The following is a 21948-nucleotide window of genomic DNA, read 5'->3' as shown; positions in this document are numbered from 1 at the left end:
ATTTTACTGATAGGAGCTTTAAGACTGACTGCACTTTGGAGCCATGAATTCAGTGTACCTCTTAATCCAGAGCACTCCTTGCGACCAAACCCTGAGTCCTCCTTTTAGGCCCAATATTCTTTAGGGTCTCTCTAGGTCCTAAAGTTTTTGGAGCCCTGAGCAAAGCAGTAAGCAATATATTGACAGTAGGAAAATTCCAAAAACAAGAAGATCTGCTGGCAGCCAGGGAAAAAATAAGGGAAGTCTACAGAAAAGGAGATGTCACTGGTGAGGGGTGGGTAAAGTGGTCAGGTATTGGAGAGAGAGGACTCAAGGAGGTAGAATGTCAAGGGCAAGCAGGGCAGAGAGACAAAAGGTCTACACCCAAATAACTGGTGAATTGTAAATCAGATGTTCCTAAGATGGTCAATACTGTACATTCAAAAATTGTTTTAAGATCATGTATCCTACCCGATCCCCCACCAAGAACTCTCAGTTCTTGTACCTGGTTACAGAGGAAGTGAAGACAAACTACCAGAAATATATGTTGGGGCTCAGAAAACAATACTCCAAGAGAAGGCCTCAGAAGCAGCCTCAGAAGCAAAAATTGTCTCTGCCCTCCTGCCCTCCTGCCTCTCAGTCCCACTCTTCCCCAAGGCTGGCCATAAAAACCAGGCTCCCTCTTCCCCAAGGTGGGTCATAGAAGCCAGAACCTCTTTCCCCCAAATCAGCCATAAAACCTGATGGCTACTCTAACTTTCCCTCTGCCTTTCTGTGTAAAAACTGGCCATAAAGAAATTATCTGACCTATTTTGTTTGACTGTAGGTCATAAGACCCCCATTCCAAAGAGGATCTTACCGCACACCCAGAAGGAAGGAATGCATGCTCAGAGAGGCCAAGAAGAATCTAGACAGACCTTGCTGGGTTTCGCCACTCAGTCTATCAGCATTAGATCATACGCCTTTTGTCCAATAATTATATTTCTACACAGATGTCTATATTTTCTTGAACCTAGACATAATAATAGACCATTTCCTCTGTGTTTTGGCTTCTGTGTGTATGCATTAAGTAGATTTGTATGCCTTTTCTCCTATTAATCTGCCCTTTGTGAGTTGATTTTTCAGTGAACTTTCAGAGAAAAAGGGGACTCTCCCCTTCACCCCTAGATCTAGATCCTAAATTTAGTAGAAAAACAATGTAAACCTTACCTTTGTTCCATTCCAGGTGAGAAGGGGTCAAACAGCACAAGAGCAGCTCCTTAGAGAAGGCTGAAATGGAATGAGGTTGAAATCTTCTTTTAAATGATGTTTAGAACTTCTAGAATGGCTGCAGCTTGAACAATTCAATTTGCTTGATAACAAATTTAATCAGAGTTTGCTCTACAGCCAGGAAACCTTTCAAAATCAATTACGAGAGCACAGCAGGCAAGAGCACAGCAGGCGAGTCAGAATTCTGGTGACATGAACTCTCAGCCAGCTGATGTGAATTTCAGTTGTCCTCATACATCTGCCAGCCTTTCTATTTCCCTCCCAGCTCCACCCACAGAGCCTAGAGAGTGGATAGCGCACTTTAGATAAACTCTGAATCCCCATCAGCACTGGAGTACAGGTCTGTGTGTGTGTGTGTGTGTGTGTGTGTGTGTTTTGCAGACACATGAATGTGGTGTAAGAGGAAAAAACATGAAGGAGAACTTAATATATCACCTCCCAATCTTGTGTCCTCTTCTAAAAGTGAGTCAGCCTGTCATAAACACACACTTTGGTTTTCTTTATAATGCAACAATAATAATTGCTTTATTATAAAAGAAAGGACCTCCGTAGGATATTTCCCATTGCAGTACACAGTTCCGTTCTGGCCTCATTCTTTCCCAATCCCTTCATTCCTCTGACTGTACTTCTGTCGTCCCAGCCCTGAAGGCTTGGACCAGTGGCAGTTTAGAGTCCAAACCTGAATCTTCTGAAAAGTCTGTATGCCTCTTTTCATTTGTCCCCATTTGACAAGCATGCTTTCTTTTCCTGGTCACTATGTCAACTCTAGCAAGCAGGTCTTCTATGGTTCTGTAAACAAATGCAGAAGGGTAAAGAGCTAGCTGCCTTTTTCCTGCCCATTTATTTCAAAAACTCACCTAAAGTCCTTCCTCCTTCATTAAAAGCAATCACTTCATTTCTCAGGAGTTCTCTTTCTGCTGAATCCCTGGAGAATTCTGTGCCTCAAAATTTGCACTTAAAAAAAAATAACACTAAGTTATCTAAATATTTTATTTATGTTAGTCTTATCTCTCTAGATTGTAAGTTTCTAGAGCACTTAGAATGTGACTTTGGACTTATATTTACCACAATTATTAAAATGGTGTGTAGAAAACAACTTGATAACAAGAGTTATAACCACATCTGTTCTAGAGAAATGTCTGTTAGTAGGATAAAGGAAAAAGGACTTCTACGTAAGGTAAATACGTAATGCCTGGCCCCAAAAGTTCCTTTTCCTCTCCAAATAAAGAAGGCCTCTCAAATTCCTCCTTCCCTAGTTCTAGAAAATATCACATGACTTTTTTAAATTGAGGTATAACTTACATAGAGAAAAGTGCACTAAACTTGAATTGCTCTGTGATTTTTTACATAAGTATATAACCAACGTAACTACCTTCCACATCAAGATATAGAACATTTCTAGGACTCTAGCAAATTTCCTAGCCAGTCAATATCCACTAAATTGTTACCACTCTTCTAATCTCTGTCACCCCAGGTTGGGTATGCCTACTCTTGAATTTATATAAATGGAAAGATGCAGTCATATAGTCTTTTGTGCCAGGCTTCTTTCTCCCAGAATATGACTGTGGGATTTATCTGTATTGTAACACATAGCAGTAATTTTTTTCCTTTTCATTTTATATAGTATTCCATTTTGTAAATATACTACCCTTCATTTATCTATTCCCCTATTGTTAAATATTTGAGGTTGTTCCTTGCTGTTGGCTATTATGATTAAATATACCATGAACGTTCTTGCATATAACTTTTGGTGGATGTAAGCACTTATTTATCTTAGGAATATATGCAGGGGTGAAATTTCTGGGTCAGATAGTATATGTACATTTAGCTTTGATAGGTACTGTCAACCAATTTTCTAAAGCAGTTGTACAAATTTATATTCCCAGCAACAAATGTAAAAGAGTTCCTGTTACAATATCATAGGCTTTTGTACCAGGCATTTTTGCAGAGTTCTTTAGTGTGCAATCAGTTAACTAGACATCAACCAATTATATACTACATCACTAAGAATTTTGGCAATTGGTTTATCAGGCCTAATGCAAGCATATGGAAAAGCTCAAGTGAACTGGTACCCAAAGGTATGGTATGAGGACTAAATGCATCACAGAGAGAATCCAAATCAGATACACAAAGGAGAGCAGACAGTAATGAGTCTGTTATTTACTCCTGGCTAAGGGCAGTGCAATTATCTGAGAGAGAAGCAACAGTTAATTCGTATTAGAACAGCACTCCCTGGAGTTCATATTTTATAGCTGGAGATTGCATATTTATTACATGTATAATAAATTCTGCATAAGACTCACTTTGGAAAAGGAAGCAGGAAACCACCAGAAGTAACCAAACTCTGACATACACAAGTGCAGAGGGAACCCACATCGTTTGCCAATACTGAGGAACAGAGACCTCTGTTTAGAAATAAGAGCTGTCTATTTTCTCTTATAGGAAAATCGTTAGACATGTGAAGCAAATTAACTACCAGAAATAATATCAAGCTGAACAACCAGGGCAAAGCTATCTCTCCCTAAGCTGGATTTAGTAAAGTAAACAAGGAAAAATTTTCAAAAAACTTTTTAATTAGTGTATGAAGACCCAAAGATTGTCATTTTAATAGCAGGAACCTGAATTACTTTAAGAAGAAAACAAGTCTTGTTGCCACACTTGTTTGTTTCTTTTTGTTTTTGTTTTGTTTTGTTTTTTTGAGACAGAGTCTCACTCTGTCCGCCAGCTAGAGTCCAGTGATGTCAGCATGGGTCACTACAACCTCAAACCCCTGGGCTCAAGTGATCCTCTTGCCTCAGCCTCCAGAGTAGCTGGGACTACAAACATATGCCACCATGCCCGGCTAATTTTTTTCTATTTTTTGGTGGAGATGGGGTCTCACTCTTGCTCAGGCTGGTCTCAAACTCCTGAGCTCAAGCAATCCTCCTGCCTCGGCCTCCCAGGGTGCTAGGATTACAGGTGTGAGTCACTACATCCGGCCAAGCAACATTTTTTTGACTTAAGTATACACCAAGAAACGAAGAGAACTTTAGAATTCAGGTAAAGGGAATTCAATCTGAGAGCAAACAGGAAGATAAGAAAGGCAGAGAAGGGAGGCGCCTCTCAACAGGGAAGGAGAGGGCCCCTGCTGAGAAAGGTGGTGGGCGATGGGGCAGATAGAGGACTTTTAAGAGTAGGTAGATATCTCTGGAGGGCTGGGATGCCACCTCCTTCACCACATGAGACCTCCAGCAAAGTGAGCCCCACATGAGGTGGATGCTATGAACACCATTTGGAGAAAGAGATGTGTTCCATGTCTGGGGCGTGACGGGCTGTAAGAAGGGGTGCAATCAGGAGATCCAGGCCAAAAAAAAAAAAAAAATAGAACCTAGAGGGGACCAAGCACAAAATTCCTCAGAATTAAAAAAGAACAAATATCAATGTTAGGGGCGGCAATAAATTCTCCATGAGGAATGGGACTGAGAGTTAGATATTTAAATCTCACAGACAGCATGACCTTCAGGAAGATGTTGCATAAATGAAAAGGGGTAATGAGAGAACAAAAAGATTTTTAAAATAAAAGCATGAGTGCCAAAACAAAATAAAAAAAAGAGTAGAGGCCTTAAGTAGCAGAATAATATGCCAAAAACCAAACTTACAATCTGTGAAATATAAAACCAATTTAAGGAATATCCCGAAAGAGAGAGAGAGAGAGATTATAAAAGAAAATTAAGAAACAGGAAGAATGATATATGATAACTAATTTCTATATGATAAGAATTCCACTCCCCCAAAAAGAAAAGAAAACAAATGAAGAAGGAATGATCAAAGAAGTAATAAGAGAAAATTTTTCTCAGCTGAAGAAAATCTAGATTTCATATTTAAAGGACCTAAAGACTGTTGGGCAGGAATACTGAAAAAAAGCCATATATTATCAATAATCTGATGAAATCTATAAATGACAAAAAACCTCCTACGAGCTTCCAGACCATTCCTCTACTCCCCTCACTGTTACCCACAAAAGACACCCCCCAAAAAATCAGGTACCAGCCAAGAGCAAAGAAACCCGCTGGCATCGCCCTTTCATTTGCAAACTAAATGCCAAGAAAACACAATGGAGTGATGTTTACAGAATTCCAAGGGAGAATTCTACAGCCAAAGGATGATTCAAGCGTGACTATAAAATAGAGGCCTTTTCAGACTTGCGAAGATTTTGAATACACACTTTCCAACTGTGCGCTTACAAATCAGTTCCACAGTATCCTGATACTCTCAGTCTTAAAGTCTTTGGTGAATCTCCCCATAACAGAAAGTTCCATCTCCCAAAAGGGCTCTCCAGCCTTCTCTGGTGGAAGGTTGTAGATACTCTCGCCCACACAGCACACCTTGTCTCTGGGCCTCTAAATACTGTCCTAATAAAAACGTCCCTGAGATCATGACCTCTTTAGTGACTATTTTCTCTTTTGTTCTTATTGGCCTAGTTACCCTCATTCCTTCTCTCCACTTGCTAACTTTATTCCTCGCCATAAGACAATCTAGCTCCTCACCAGTCCCCTGTACCTGCTGTCTTCAAGGCCATTGGTGACCTCCGTGCTGTGAATCCCAAAGAGCCTTTGTCAGCACTTACCGGGGGCATTCCTCAGTACATTGAGTACTGCGTGCGGCAACCTCCTTCTTGACTCTCACTTGAAAATCTGAGGCATATTTTCTCCTGTGTCTCCAGAGCTCTTTTTTTGCTTTGTCCTGTTTTTTTCTCCTTTTCTTCTGCCTGACCTTAGCTGTTGCTGTCTTCCAGGCTTCCTTGACTCACAGGTCTTCTCTCACTACGGAGACTTTGTCTGTCTTACTCATTTGTTTCCAGAGATCAAAACCTCCTCAAGTAAAAAGAGGGATTTGTTAGAGAGATCCAGGTGTATCTCAAAAAACCTGACAGAAACTTCAGCCCATCTGGCCTCATGGATGGCTGGAACTTCCTGCTGTCGCGTCAGTATCAGGGAAAAACACTTATCCCCGTCTCTGCCTGTGCGAGAAGAGAAGGAAAACTAACCCGAGTGGTCAGCCGCTGGCATTCACGAGGTCAAGTGCAAGGGTGGGCAGGGCCACGGAGCTGAATGGCATCTTCCACTTCTCTGTTCCACCCAGGAATGGGAGCAATGAGGGGAGCAGGCCTGGGTTTCCTTTTTAGTCTACTGTTGGACTCAGAGTCTCCTCTGCAAGCCCAGGCATATCTCTGCAGACACACTGGAACATGTAAGTCCCCAAACAGCAATCCAGGATGGGAGAGGTAGAGGACCCCACTTAAGCTTCTGTCCTAAGTCATGTTCTCTAAGCTAGCTTTTATCAAAGGAGCCCACACCGGGATTTATAAAGTATTATACTGATTAATAAAAATCATTATTTCTACCCATATGTAAGTGAGCCTTTATGTGTGTGCTTGCCCTATTTGCTAGAACCTAGAGGACTCTCTCCCTAAGTAGCACTAGTGAAACTTGAATTCAGTCTAGGACTGTGTTAAATTATGAGCTCTGGAAAGCAAGCACTATGTTATTATTTTTTATTGCCCATATCTGGCAAAGAGCCTAGACCAGAGGTACACAGTAAATGTTTAATACATATTGGTCAACAAATAAATTCTTATCATGTTCCTTTCTTGGAAGTATAAATTAGTTTGCTTCTGTAACACCTTTTAGACCTGCTTCCATTTTCCCTTCCTACAAACACTGAAAGGCCATTTCCATCTCATTTTCTCACTCCTAGAAGAATCTCACACTAGCAAACATTTTTTAAGTATTTTGAAATTTCAGGAAAATAAGTAAGTATAGAATACTTTTTGCCAGCCAATATTTAAAATGGTGTCCTTTGCCAGTGCAGAAGAAAAATTCTAATGTAACAAAAGTGTTTCACTGAATTAGTTAATTTTCATATTTGTATTAAATTTAACAGCAACTGGATGGGGAAAGGTTGGAGGTCATGTCTTCTCTTTGTCTGTTATTCTGTTCATGGCCTGTGCAGATGAACTGCATCGGATCTGACAAAAAGGGGACTCAAATGAGTGAGCATTGGTCCTTTCTTGAGGTGTGCTGCTGTGGGGTTCATCTTCCTTTCCAGACCAAGGAGAAAGCCAAGGGGGAGGGAATTCATTCATTTTGTAGTAGTTCTTGACTTGCATGTTATAGGTTACTTTGCTTTTTATCCCAACTGTGACTAATTTCAGCAGAGGCCTTCCTATCAGGCATAAACTGCCAGAGTCACGAGCCTGACAACTGGCCAGATGACCCTGCCATTCCATAGCTGCCAGTCATTTTTAAAATCTAGTTAAGAAGACCGACCACAGGTTGGTTCAGAACTCCCTAAGTATGCAAGGCATTTAGTCTACATCTTCAAGGGAACACATCTCCAGAGACCTTCCTACCACACATCAGTCCAGCTAAACACTTGCAGGGCACCTGTTTATTGGTGCTGAGTCCTCCACTAAGTGCTAAGGATATAGAATCAAATAAGATACCATCCCCCACCTTCAGGAGCTCACAGACCAGTGACGGAGACAGACATCCAGCTGGAAAATGTCAGTAAAATGTCAGCAAAATATGACTAGGGATCAATTTCCCCACCTTGGTTCCAGACATCCTCCTCCAGCCCACAGTCTCAGGAACCTTAAACTATTGTCTTTCTCTCTTAATTCTTCAATCTCTCCCCTCTGCTTGCTCCTTCCTTTAGCATTTAACACACGAACTGCCATGTGAGTTGTATTTAACTCACACTGGTTTTGAGCCCGAGGCCTCGTGAAGCATATGTAACTGACGTGTCTCCCCACCTTGGGAGCCACGAGAACTATTTTTCAAGTTGCATATAACTCACCCACAGAAAACAATAAAAAATTACAAATTTTTCATTAAATTAGAAGGGATTGTTTTGTTTTTGAAGTTTTTATTCTATTTTTATAATAAAACACCGTGGCCCCAAGGAAAAATTTTCTTTTCTAGTGTGGTAGTCAATGTGTTAAATATGCACAAGCCTCTCCCATTTTGGAAACTATACAACTATAATTCTTTCTTTATTCACTATTTCCCTCCAGTAATAATGCTTGCTCTTCAGTCTCATAGCCAAACTTCTGGAAAGAGTTGTGTTATCTCTCAATCTCTCTCTTGCTTGCTCTCCCCCGCTCCCCTTTACAATCATTCCTCAGCCACTCAATATAGATTTTATCATCATTCCACCAAAAATGTTCTCCCTCAGGTCAGCAATATCTTCCACATCACGGTATTCAAACAATGTGTTTCAGTCACCTGCTTCCTGGACATCTTGGCTCTATTTGGCATGGTTGACAATGTTTTCCTTTTTAAAAGACTCTATCTATCCCTTTGGGCTTCATGGAACCATTCTTGATTCCTCATCCTCCCTCATGCCCTGAATTCTACAAAACACCAAACTCCTTCCTCTTGAAGTGGCTACAGTGCCCTAGTCCAAACCCATGTCATACTCATCAGACCCGCAGCAGGTACGTCCCGACTGGCCTTTCTGCCTCTCCTCTTGTCAACCCCACCAGCAACCCACGTGCCACGTCACAGCCAAACAAGATGTTAAAAATGTCAGATTTGATCATGTCTCTTTCCTCTTTAAATTCTTAATGATTTCCAACTTCCATGAGGATAAGTCTGAAATCCTTAGCATGGCCTATAATGTGCATCCCGGTCTGACTTGTGCCAACCCCTCCAGCCCCCATCACTCTCCCCATCCCTCTCTACATTCTGGCCAGCAGGGCAGTCTTATGGTTTTTCTAATATTCTGTGGACTTTCTCATTTCAACTGTTCCCTCTGCTTGAAATGTTCTCCCTCCCCATGGGTGGCTGGCTTATTCCTGCACACTACTCAGATTTAAACTTAAATGCCACTTCATCTAGAAATCTCTGATTCCCAAGAATTTGGTTAAATCCCAATATAATCCTACAACCTGTAGAATTCTCTGCATTTCTTCTTAACACTCGGCACATCTATCCTTACTTATTCAATGGCAATCTTTACTCCTAGGCATGACTGACTGAAGGCAGGGGCCATACTTGTTCATTGTGGTGTCCCAATACATAGCTTGGTACATATTTTTTAATGAATGAATGAATACATGAAATGCATTAAGAATAACTAAGAGGAACAGCTAAGCCAATCTGTAACAGGGAAATGAGGGCCATTCATTTTCCGAATCCATAATACTATAATTTCTAGAGAAAATGTAGTCAAAACCAGAGGAAGGGTGTATAGAAAGAGCCGGATGCTTGTAAAGGACAGCTGTATTTACAGAACAGCTAAGTATGGTGGAATAGGCTTAAAAGAACAATTGTCATTCTAGAGTGTTTTAAATTCAGCAGGATCTAGGATGTGAAGATATCAATAATTCGGGCCCACAGTACAGTTCCTGCTCTGAAGGAGCTGTGCTGTGGGCCAGAAAATCTGTTACATTAGATGAATTTATGTTGCATACGTTTAGCTAAGTGAAGGATAGATACACAATAGCTTCTAGGATGAGTCATTTGGAATTAGCTCATCCCCATAAATCAACACAGCCTGGACCTAAAAGAATCAAGACACAAGAATTTGACCTTAAAAAAGGAAGAAATCCAGAAAATTTTTAAAATTGTAGATGTCCAGAGCTGCAAGGGACCTTATATTATCCAGTCCAACCCTGCCACACCTCTCAGCCCCCTACCCCTAATGTTGTACAATATAGGAAGCTGAGACCCTAAGAGGTTAAGTCACTTTCCTACAGTTGCCTGTCTAGCTAGTGGCAAATCTGGTAATAGAAACCAGGTCTCTATTTCAATGAATCTTAATTCTTTGTGATTCTTGATTCTCCAATGAGACTGCTCCAAACCATACCCTAAAGAAGGTTTTCTGGAAACCCTTACCTTCCTCCAATCTCTGATCCTGATTCATTAAATAGTATATCCTGTATAAAGAGAAGCCTTTGGCTGTTGCTAACACCAATGACACCTCCCCCTCACCACCAGCACTGCTGAGAATCTTAGGAGTTGATAACAGCGATAACTGAAGAACTTGAGTAACTCCTTGAAATGGTATTCTGTTTTGTGGCATTATGTAACATCACCCTAATCTGTCCTTTGTGACAGTCTCCTTGCGGTCAAAGAATGTTTGAAAAATTTCTTGTGTTATAAAAAATTACTAAAGATCATCCAGAAATTCCACTTCTAGGTGTATAACCCAAAGAATTGAAAGCAGGGACTCAAACAGATACTTTTACACCAATGTATAAGACGTACATTGTGTTATGCACTGCTGTGCATTGGAGCATTATTCATGATAGTCAAAAGGTGGAAACAGTCCGGGCGCAGTGGCTCATGCCTGTAATCGTAGCACCTTGGGAGGCCGAGGCAGGTGGATCGCTCGAGGTCAGGAGTTCAAGACCAGCCTGAGCAAGAGCAAGACCCAGTCTCTACTAAAAATAGAAAGAAATTATCTGGCCAACTAAAAATATATATAGAAAAAATTAGCTGGGCATGGTGGTGCATGCCTGTAGTCCCAGCTACTCAGGAGGCTGAGGCAGTAGGATCGCTTAAGCCCAAGAGTTTGAGGTTGCTGTGAGCTAGGCTGACGCCACAGCACTCACTCTAGCCTGGACAACAAAGCGAGACTCTGTCTCAAAAAAAAAAAAAAAGGTGGAAACAAACCAAGTGTCCATCAACATACGAATGAATAAACAAAATGTGGTGCATATATATATATATATATATATATATATATACTGGAATATTATTCGGCCATAAAAAGGGATGAAATTTTAAAACATTACGCTAAGTAAAATAAGCCAGACACGAAAGAACACATATTGTAAAATTCCACTTACATAAGGTACTTAGAATACACAAATTCATAGAGACGGAAGTAGAATAGAAGTTAGCAGGGGTTGGAGGGAGGACGTATTGGGGAGTTATTGCTTAATGGGTACATAGTTTCTGTTTGGATTATTAAAGTAGATTAAAATGGAGACCAGGCCTGAAGAATCCCTAAGCAGACTAAACCAATTAGGCTTTGTACCTAAACCTTGCTTACTTTGCAAACTGAACTTTAACTTGAGCTTTTTTGTGTGTGTGTAAATGCCCATGTTAAAGAAAAACAGAACTTAAGGTCAACCAATCAAAAGTAGCCAACAAACATAATTATATAACTACGGATTTTCCAACAGGATAGACTAAATAAGCCAAGTGTACAACTGTAGCCAAGGAAATATTCTCTTTGTTTTATCTTTCTGTTCATCCTATAAATCCTCTCCCTTATGTTTCCTCCATGGAGCTCCTGAGCTGCTTGTTTGAACCTGTCTGATTCATGAAAAATTGTTTCCTCAAATAAACTCTTTGAAAATTTTGTTGTGTCTGTTTACTTTTTAACAGGGATTATGAAGAATTTCTGGAAATAGAAGTGATGGTTACAAACCTTATAAATGTACTTAATGCCACTGATTATATACCTAAAAATGGTGAAGATGGCAAAGTTTATGTTATATATATTTTACCACAATAAGAAAAAAATTGCTCAACAATTTCCGGTTCGGGCCAAGATGGCAATTTCCATTTCTCCCAGATCTTTCCACTTACAACTAAAAACCATAACAAAACAAACAAATAAATCAAAACTGAATAGTAAAACACGTTCAAGCAACCATAAGAAGGTACAAAAAAGAGAAGCAGAAGAACAGGAAACAAAAAATAGCATGGCAGATATAAGCGATAATATATCAACAAGTCTCTTAAATGTAAATGGTCTAAATATACCAATTAAAAGACAGAAATGGGCAGCAGGGATAAAAGTAAAAACATCATCCAACAATATGCTATCTAGAAGAAATTCACTTCAAATACAATGACACAGGTAGGTTGAAAGTAAAAGAATAGAAAAAAGATATGCCATGGAGCTATTAATCAGAAAAGAGTAGAATTTGGCTCTATTAATATCAATGCAATTAGTAATCCTTAATTTTGAACCACACTTAAAAAAAAATCTAACTTGTAGATAGAAAAAACTAAATATTTAAGGCCAAGTGAGTTTCTATTACTATTTTCCAAGCAAGCCAACATTAATCAAGCACATTACCTTATCTATATCCCTCTTAATAAAACACTAGTGTCCTCTTCCTGTGAGCCGTAAAGACTGAGATACGCTTGAATGATGAATAACAAACACATTCATTACATTCTCATCCTCCTTAGTAACACTGGGCTCCTGTGTTGTCCAAAGTGCCACGCAAGCCCATCAAAGCTCCCCGCATGGCTGTGGTCAATCCAGGATTGCCTCCATTCCAGCGCCGCTCCACAGTGACTTTCAGGAAAGTAAAGATACAGACTCAGCCGTTGTCCATGGAATGAGAGAAGTTGGTCGCCGTGGTGCAAAGATTTTTGTTTAAGTTGCAAATTGCTGTCCCAGAAACCAGCAGTTTGTGGTTAATTCTCTTATTTTCTCTTCTTCTTCTGTTTAAGTTCAGGGGCAGAGAGATATCACTGATCTGATGCAAGAAGTCTGCATCTGCATAAGGGAAGTGTTTGTCAGGCCTGGGATCTTCCTCATCTCCTCCTCCTTGTTTATGCTGTGAAGACCGGCGGCACCGGGTATTATCTTCTTTCCTTGAAGCCTGTTCCATTTCTAGTTTCCAAACTCCTTAAACCTTAATTTCTTACATAAACATGGATTTTTAGATAAACATTTTTAAGAGAGGTAAATATTGTGGAACTATGACTATAACTTCCAGAATTAGAAATTAAATGCAAAATTGTGAGAAAAGGGGAAAAAAACCCAGCAATGCATACAGCTTTCCAGAGATACATTTAATGAAGAATATATGATAGTGACAAACGCTTAATGAGTGGCATGTGGAAGAAACACGGATATCCTATTCAAATAGTCAAGTTTTGTGTCCAGGTTCTGCATGTGGAGGTCACAGCCTACAATGCAGTAAAGACATTTCTGGCCATTTGTCTTCCTGGTGATCTTTCTAACTACCAAGAAAGCACTAAGAAGAATATTCTAACTTTCTGTGCAGTCAGGTTTAGGGTCAGTAATTTTGGAGGTTATAAAAAATATGAAGGAAAATAATTTTTCCTAGGATATTCACTTCCTAAAAAAAAATGAAGTATATGTGATTAAATAGTGACTAGAATGACACTCTAGGTTAGAGAGATAGTTGGGTTATCTCCCTCTCATCCCAGGGGTTCCAATCTCATATTAGTGTACATTTTTCTGGTGGTAAATATTTGACCAAATATCTTCCGCTTTGGAAATTTTTTTAAAATGAGTTTATAGGAATTAGAGAGTGGCAGATTCTATTTTCCCAAGATGGTTGTAGGTGCCCAGGTCATGCAGATTTGTGTCCCATTAAATATAAGGAAACAAAATGAAAGTCTTCCCTAACCTTTTCTTCTGTCCTCTCCTCAAACCAATTAAAATAAGATTGAGTTATTTTTCTATCCTCATACTGACAGAATTTTAAAGATTAATAACATTCAGTGTTAGTGAGCACATTGAAAAAGGTGTGTGCTCATAATACTCATAGGAATATAAATCAGTATAGCTTTTTTAGGCAATTTGACAGTACCTATATACAGATGCTCCTCAACGTACAATGGGGTTGCATCCCAATAAACCTATTGCAAGTTGAGACATATCATAAGTCAAAACTGCATTTAATATACCTAAGCAACTAAACATCACAGCTTAGCCTAGCCTAGCTTAAACGTGTTCAGACACAAAGTACTCTGAGCCTATTTTATAACAAAGCTTTGAATATCTCACATAAGGGTATCATACCACATGTCACTATTCCTGGAAAAGATCAAAATTCAAAATTCGAAGTAAGGTTTCTACTGAATGTGTATTACTTTCACACCATTGTAAAGTGGAAATCATAAGTCAAGCCATCATAAGTCAGAAATTGCCTGTAATCTATATAAGCAATTTTAAATATGAATATCCTTCAACTCAGCAATTCTACTTCTATTCTAGTATAAGTTGTCTAAAGAAGTACTTCAGCACTTGTTCAAAAAGATGTCCAATGCAACAAAATATTGGTAACACTAATAGAGGGATTAGCAAATACATTCCGGTGCATTGTTCTGTACAATACACTGCTGCAACTAAAAAGAATAAAGTAAATTTATACATAAATAGGGCTCTAGAATGAGTTTTTGTTAGTTTACATTGTTTTACTTGGGTTGTGTAAAAAATTCTTACTTATAACTTTGGTTTAAAATAGCCAATTTATTAGTGCTACAAAATTGCTACACTATTACTAGTAGTGATCTCTTTTTGCTCACCAGCAGGTGAAGCCTGGAATAGAGTGATTACATTTGACTCCCTAGAGCATGTTAGCGTCTAGTACATTTTATTTACTCAAAAACTTTTTAATTAATTAGTGGATTATTTAATTAGTTAATTGATGAAACAGATCAGCAACTCCAACTGCCTTCCAGCTTCAGTTCTTTGATTCTAACTGGGGAAAAACTGTCCTTATATATAAAATGATCATTTCAATAACTACCTCAGAGAGCTGCTGTGATGACAAACAAAATATGCAAAACTGGCCGGGCGCGGTGGCTCACGCCTGTAATCCTAGCATTCTGGGAGGCCGAGGTGGGCGGATCGTTTGAGCTCAGGAGTTCGAGACCAGCCTGAGCAAGAGCGAGACCCCATCTCTACTAAAAATAGAAAGAAATTATATGGACAGCTAAAAATATATATAGAAAAAATTAGCCGGGCATGGTAGCACATGCCTGTAGTCCCAGCTACTCGGGAGGCTGAGACAGAAGGATCCCTTGAGCTCAGGAGTTTGAGGTTGCTGTGAGCTAGGCTGACGCCATGGCACTCACTCTAGCCTGGGCAACAAAGTGAGACTCTGTCTCAAAAAAAAAAAAAAAAATATGCAAAACTGAGTCTGAGGTTATAATTTGCTATACAAATTCTAGGAGCTATTTATTCTGTTGTTAGTTTGCACTGGATACAAATTACTACTCTACGGAGTTCAGATTCACTCTGGGACGTTTTGGAGAGCCTCTCTCAGTGTGTACGTAGGGAGTGAAGGAGAGAACAGGAGGAAGTGACAAACATTAAAAATATTTGCGAACCAAGGGGGCACAGGCGTGCCGGTGGCAAGCGTCAAGCCTGAGTGCTAGCCATGTTAAAAAAGGAACTGTCACAGCGAGGGAGGGCCTCACACTTGTTAAAACACTTTAAGTACACACACTGTGTTTGATCCTCACACCCAAGAAATTCTTGAAGTCAGAGATACCTCCAGAGAAGTTCCAATCCAATTTTCCCACCTGTCATTCTTTGGTCATGCTTGATAAAAAGCTAGATTACAGGCTTTTAAAAATTACTGGAGCAGAGAGAGTTTGTAAATGTGTGGATTAGCTTCCTAGGGCTGCTATGACAGATGGCCACAAGCGGGGTGCCTTAAAACAACAGAAATGTATTCTCTCACAGTTCAAGAGGCCAGAATATGAAATCCAGGTGTGAGCCGGGTAGGTTCCCTCCAGAGGCTCTGAGGAAGACTCTGTCCCTGCCACTCCCCTGGCTGCTGGTGGCAATCCTTGACATCCCTTGGCTTATAGACTCATCGCTTCAGTCTCTGCCGCCATCCTCACATCATCTTTTCTGTTTCTTCTTTCCTGTCTCTCTTCTCTTTTTTTTTTTTTTTCTTTCTTATTTGCGTATATTTAAGGGGTACAAATGCAGTTTTGTTACATGGATATATTTCATATTGGTGAGGTCTGGGCTTTTAGTGTAACCATCACCCAAATAATGTACATGGTAACTATTAAGTAATTTCTCATCCCTCGCCCCGCTCCCCCCCTCCCAGCCTTCCATGTCTCCAGTGTCTATTATTCCACACTCTATGTCCATGTGTACACATTATTTAACTCCCACTTAAAAGTGAGAACATGCAGTATTTGACTTTCTGTTTCTGAGTTGTTAATACTTAATGATCTCCAGTTCCATCCATGTTGCTGCAAAAGTCATTTTTCTCCTCTCATAAGGACACATGTCATTGGATTTAGGGCTCACCCAGATAATCCAGGATGCTCTCACCTCTATATCCTTAACATAATTGTATCTGCAAAGACCCTTTTCCCCAAACAAGGTCACATTCGGAGGTTCTGGGTGGACATATCTTTGGGGTGGGAGCATTCAACTAGCTACAGCTTGTTTGTGTGATTTTAGTTTTGGAAGAAGGCTACTAAAACAGAAATAGCAACTGAATAGAAGTAAAAGCAAAGTAGAAACTGAAGTAAAATCTAAAAATAGAAAATGGACAGTTTCCTGGGCAGTTTGAAGCTGACAGATGCAAGTGGTTTGTGGTATCCATTTCAAAATTTCATAATATCCTTTTTTTTTTTTTTTTCTGAGACAGAGTTTCGCTCTGTTGCCCGGGCTAGAGTGAGTGCTGTGGCGTCAGCCTAGCTCACAGCAACCTCAAACTCCTGGGCTTAAGCGATCCTCCTGCCTCAGCCTCCCAGGTAGCTGAGACTACAGGCATGCACCACCATGCCCAGCTAATTTTTTCTATATATATTTTTAGTTGGCCAGATTATTTCTTTCTATTATTTAGTAGAAACAGGGTCTCGCTCTTGCTCAGGCTGGTCTCGAACTCCTGACCTCGAGCGATCCACCTGCCTCGGCCTCCCAGGTGCTAGGATTACAGGTGTGAGCCACTGTGCCCGGCCCATAATATCCTTTTAAAAAACTGTTTTGACCTACGGACATTACTAAAACGTTTATTACTTAGCAAATAAAGCATATCACTCTCCCAGTTTCCCTTCATGGAATTTAGTTACAGAAAACAAATATTCACAATTATAATATTCTGAGATATATATATTTACTTGAGAGGAAAAAGCACAAATAAGCCATTTAACAGAGTTTGAGGTGCCATCTACTAAATTTAGATTCTGTTTTCCAGTAAGGTGATGAGCTAAATACCTGAATAAATCCTCCTGTCTAAAACAACTAAAAAACTGACAAACATCCTAAAAGAGTCAATGAACTATCAAGACTCTTATGAAAATTAGAAATTCTCAAATGTGGCACTGAGTGACAACAAGGACCTGTAGGGAAGTTGAGAGAGCATTAGCCTGCTATTCGTCAAACGGGAGAAGCGAGGAAGAGGAAATTGGAGTTTATATTTAATGTCCTCAGAGGGCACCAGGGACACGTCTCAGAGCCAGCCCAAGTTGAGGAGTCTAATGGAGATCTTCTCCCAAAACGTTCCCCAGGGGTGGGGAGCCTGCAGCCTTAACGCCACGTGTGGCCTTCTGGGTCCTTAAGCATGGCCTTTTCTTTTTTTTTTGTTTGTTTTTCAGCTCATTATAGGAGTACAAAAGATCAGGCTATATACATTGCCCATGCCTCCCTATCCCCCCGAGTCTGAGCTTCAGTTGTGTCCATTCCCTAGACAGTGCACACCACACTCATCATGTAGGTGTGCACCCTCCCTCTCCCCTCCCCAGCCCCCCCAGTCAGAACTTCAAGCGTGTCCATTCCCCAGGCAGTGTGCATAGCACTCATCAAGTAGGTATACACCCATCCCTTCCACCCAGCCCTGACCTCTGTCCGATACCCAATTGGTGTTATTCCCTAATGTGCACTCAGGGAAACCAGTTAAGCATGGCCTTTTGACTCAATACTAATTTTACAGAACAAATCCCTTTATTAAAAGGGGTATGGCAGAGAAAGATAAAGCTTTTCTTGCCTCCTTTGGTGCTTAAAAAAAGAACAATCTTGAAATCAGAAAGCACAGAGAACTAGAAATAAACCCATATTAGCTCCAACTCCTCACTTCTCTCATCTCACCTCCAGCTCCAGAGAAGAAAATCTCTTAGACCAAATTTTAGTGCCAAGCTGAAAGGAGGAAAAAACAGCCTTCTAAATATTAAAAACTAGACCCTATAATTTATGCATATTTGCAGTCTGAATTCACACTGTCTGAGAGAACTGGATAAATCTCTTGCTGAACATTTAATTTAGAGTGACTCCAGAATAGTAGTTCTCATAAACCTAAAAGAAGCAAATGAAAATCCTCTCTGAAGGACCCCATCTTTAACCAGCTAAAGAGAATTTCTGCAGGTAAAATTACAAAGTATCCAAGCAGCTCATAGTACAAAATAACTAAACAGCCAAGGCACAATGAACAAGAACCAGAAAAAAACAACAGATTGCATAAATATAAAACAGATCCACAATATTATGATTAATATTTTGATTAATTCAATTCTATATGCCTAATTCTGAAATATGTTTGTTTACATACTTATACATATGTAAGGTATATGAAAGTAAAGAGATAAAGATTGTAACCAAGAGAAAGCTCATATAGACATACTAGCAATAGAGAAAACACCTTTAAAGCAACAAACATTACCAGCAATAAAAGAAGTTGCTCCTGCCTGAGCAGGGCAATATCTTTAATCTTATTGCGGAAGAGTCAGCATCGTGCCTTCACTTAGCTGGTATTCAAAGAAATATGTGTGCAATGAGGAAATGCAACCAATCTTAAAGCTAACATTTAGTTGACAATCCAATGGATTTTATCAATGAACCTGGTGAAATCCACCTTTTTACTTTTCTCTGTTCAAGAACCCAGCAAGCATTTCCAAGTATCTCTGTTTCCTGAGTCAGACCATGAAAATATGTTTCTCATAAATAAGGAATCGTGTATCTGGCTTGTGTGTTAAGTCTTTACCACATGTCAGACACTGTACAAAGTGCTTTATAGACTTTATCCATACAGTCTGCAAAACATTTGAGAAGAGGCTTTTGACTATGCCCATTTTACAACTGGAAAAACTTGAGGTTTAGCAAGGTCAGCAATTTCAGTAGTAATGGCAGAGTTAATATCAAAACCCCAACATGAGAATGCTACCCCTCATGTGCATATAAAACTCTGTGTGTGCGTGCCCATGTGCACAGAGTTCCCAAGTTTATAAAATTAGAGGTTGATGTCGATGAGCCTGGGCAGCACCTTGAGCCCTGACAAACCCAGGACTTGATTCCATGAACATAGAAATGTTCATTAAAATTTGGGATCCAGGGCCGGGCGTGGTGGCTCACGCCTGTAATCCTAGCACTCTGGGAGGCTGAGGCAGGAGGATCACTTGAGGTCAGGAGTTTGAGGTCGCAGTGAGTTATGATGACGCCACTGCACTCTAGCCTGGGTGACAGAGGGAGACTCTGTCTCAAAAAACCAAAAAAAACAACAACAAAAAAGAATTCATTCTCTGGATCTCTTGCTTCTCATAGCTGCTTATGTGTCTGTGTCCTTATGAGGATAGGGGTTTGAGAACCATAACCTCTTCATCACCAGTACCCTAGCCCAAAGTTTGTAGCATGCTAGACACTCACAACATATTCACTGAATGAGAAAAATCAGGCTTTAGATTCTAAAAGAAATTACCAAAAATGAGTTTCAGAAATATGAGAAGAAATGGCAGCATAATTCTAATTACTGAGTAGCCTCCAAAGACATTATTTTAATAGGTTCTACATTTTCTTTGATGTTTAAGTTCCCGTGTTTGTTTAAAGAGCAATTACTTTACATTACAGACCTATTCTGTATTTTGAAAAGAGCATTTCTGTGAAAAGATACAAGTCTTAATTTCCTATTTCAGGTAATCCTCACTGGAGCATCTCAACCTAGGATGACTGTTAAATAGAGACAATCAAGGACAAGGCAGGTCTGAGATAACAGCTGGCAGTGTGGACAACCGTGCTGAGAGTAATGGAGATCCAGCCCTCCCTGCTGGGAAGGGACTGGCAGTGGTGAGGTGCATGGCTGGTTGGCTGAGACTGGAGGCATTTGGTTGGCTGGCTGGGGAAGCACATGGATGGAATGTGCCTGTGAAGCAACAGATTGGCCCTGGACAGTTTGGAGCCTTTGACTGTGAGGGGTAGGATCTAAAGGACAGGAACAGACGGCTTTGAGAGGAAGGTGGGTAGAATGGTAGAGGAGAATCTGCCTCTTGTTAGGGGGCAGGGAAAAAATGGGCAAAAACAGTTGGCCTTTTTTCCTCTGTCTCTCTCCAATTCCTCATCCAGCTTTCTGCTGACTTTTGCTCATGCAAACCCCTTCTTTGCTCTTTATCTAGCTGCTCCCTTACTCTCTCTTCTATTCCTGTTTCTAGCCAATAGTTTCTTTTTCTAGTAGCCCTTAATTGGCCATAATTTGCAATAGAAGAATGCCATTTTTCATTACTTATGGCAAAAATCCAACTCTGGCTACCTCCAGCAAAAGATAGGTTATTGCAAGGAAATTGGTAGCTACAAGAATCAATAGGCAAGCTAAGAGAATGGGCCTTGGAAATTGGCTGGATCCAGGGTAGCTCTCAAGACTAGAAAGCAAAGGATTGGTTTCCTAGCAGGAACAGTCTGGTCAAGGAAGTTGCTGCTGGGATAAACTATTTGTCAAAATCTCAATGACCTTGCTTTGCCAGGTCATAAGAAAAGGATCTTCTGAAGGAAGAGGCAGACCACTGGATTTACTGTGCCACCAAGAGTATACACGACAGAGAACTGTTTGGAAATTGACAGTGCCTGCCCAAAAGATGATTTTTTGTCTTACTCAGACATCAACTTGTCATTATTATTATTATAATTTAGCGATTCAATTCTGTGATTTCTTTATTGAATTTTTGAAGTTAATGCTCTGTTTCTTAAAAACAATTTTTTTAATTCAAAACTTATGTCCTCCCGGTTTGGTTTGTTTCCTCCTGTGAGTCAGTGAACTTAAGAATACAAATCTCAGCCCTGGACTGAGGCCAGGAGTAAACATCCTTTACTAAGATTAGCTAACCCTGAAAAAATGCTCTTTTCACCATCCCACCCCAAGTCCTTTCACAACTTTTCTCTCCCCCTCTAGAAATAATAAGCCATTGAAACCAAGTGGGTTTTTTTTTTTCAACGTCTTATGAAATATTTCATAATATACAAATATAGAGAGAATGGTATAATAAACCTCCCTGAGCCAACTTCAACAATTCGTCTCTACTCACACACTCTCACATGCATGCACACACCCACACACAATTTTGTTCTCCTCAGGAGAATGATTCTAAAGCTAACTGCAGACATCATATGATTTTATCCTCCAATATTTTAGTATGATCTCTAAAATATAAGGATTCTAAATAAACACAATCACAATATCATTACCAAACCCAAGACATTTATTTAAAAAATTTTTATATCATCAAATAGGTAGTCAGTGGTCAAATTTCACCAATTGTCTCATAAATGTTTCTGGATCAAATCAGGATACAAATGTGGTCTGTACATTCCAGCCAAAAAAAAAATTTTTTTTTTTTTTGAGACAGAGTCCCACTCTGTTGCCTGGGCTAGAGTGCAGTGGTGTCATCATAGCTCACTGCAACCTAAAACTGCTGGGCTCAAGTGATCCTCCTGCCTCAGCCTCCCGAGTAGCTGGGACTACAGGCACATGCCACCACACCTAGCTAATTTTTTTAATTTTTTGTAGGGATGAGGTCTTGCTGTTTTCCCCAGGCAGGTCTCGAACTCCTGGCCTCAAGTGATCCTCCCCCCTCAGCCTCCCAAAGTGCTAGGATTACAGGTGTGAGCCATTGCACCAAGTTCCCAGCCAAATTTTTAACATTCCAGTAACTGCCCAAACTTTTATAATCTCAATTTTAAATTTAAACACAACTTATTCATTTCAAT

General features: G+C 40.0%; 1 protein-coding gene across 1 annotated transcript in view; it reads right to left on the bottom strand.

Annotated features, from left to right (window-relative positions):
- LOC138398697 (cytidine monophosphate-N-acetylneuraminic acid hydroxylase) overlaps positions 1–1238 on the bottom strand; it is a 77811-nt gene extending 76573 nt beyond the window's left edge. Inside the window, exon 1 of the mRNA XM_069493150.1 lies at positions 1189–1238. Coding sequence (XP_069349251.1) covers positions 1189–1199 — 11 coding nt within the window. The 5' untranslated portion in view covers positions 1200–1238. The remainder of the gene's footprint in view (positions 1–1188) is intronic.
- Positions 1239–21948: the final 20710 nt, after the last annotated feature.

This window comes from Eulemur rufifrons, chromosome 18, assembly GCF_041146395.1.
Source record: "Eulemur rufifrons isolate Redbay chromosome 18, OSU_ERuf_1, whole genome shotgun sequence".
NCBI lineage: Eukaryota > Metazoa > Chordata > Mammalia > Primates > Lemuridae > Eulemur > Eulemur rufifrons.
This window is presented reverse-complemented; position numbering and strand designations above follow the sequence as displayed.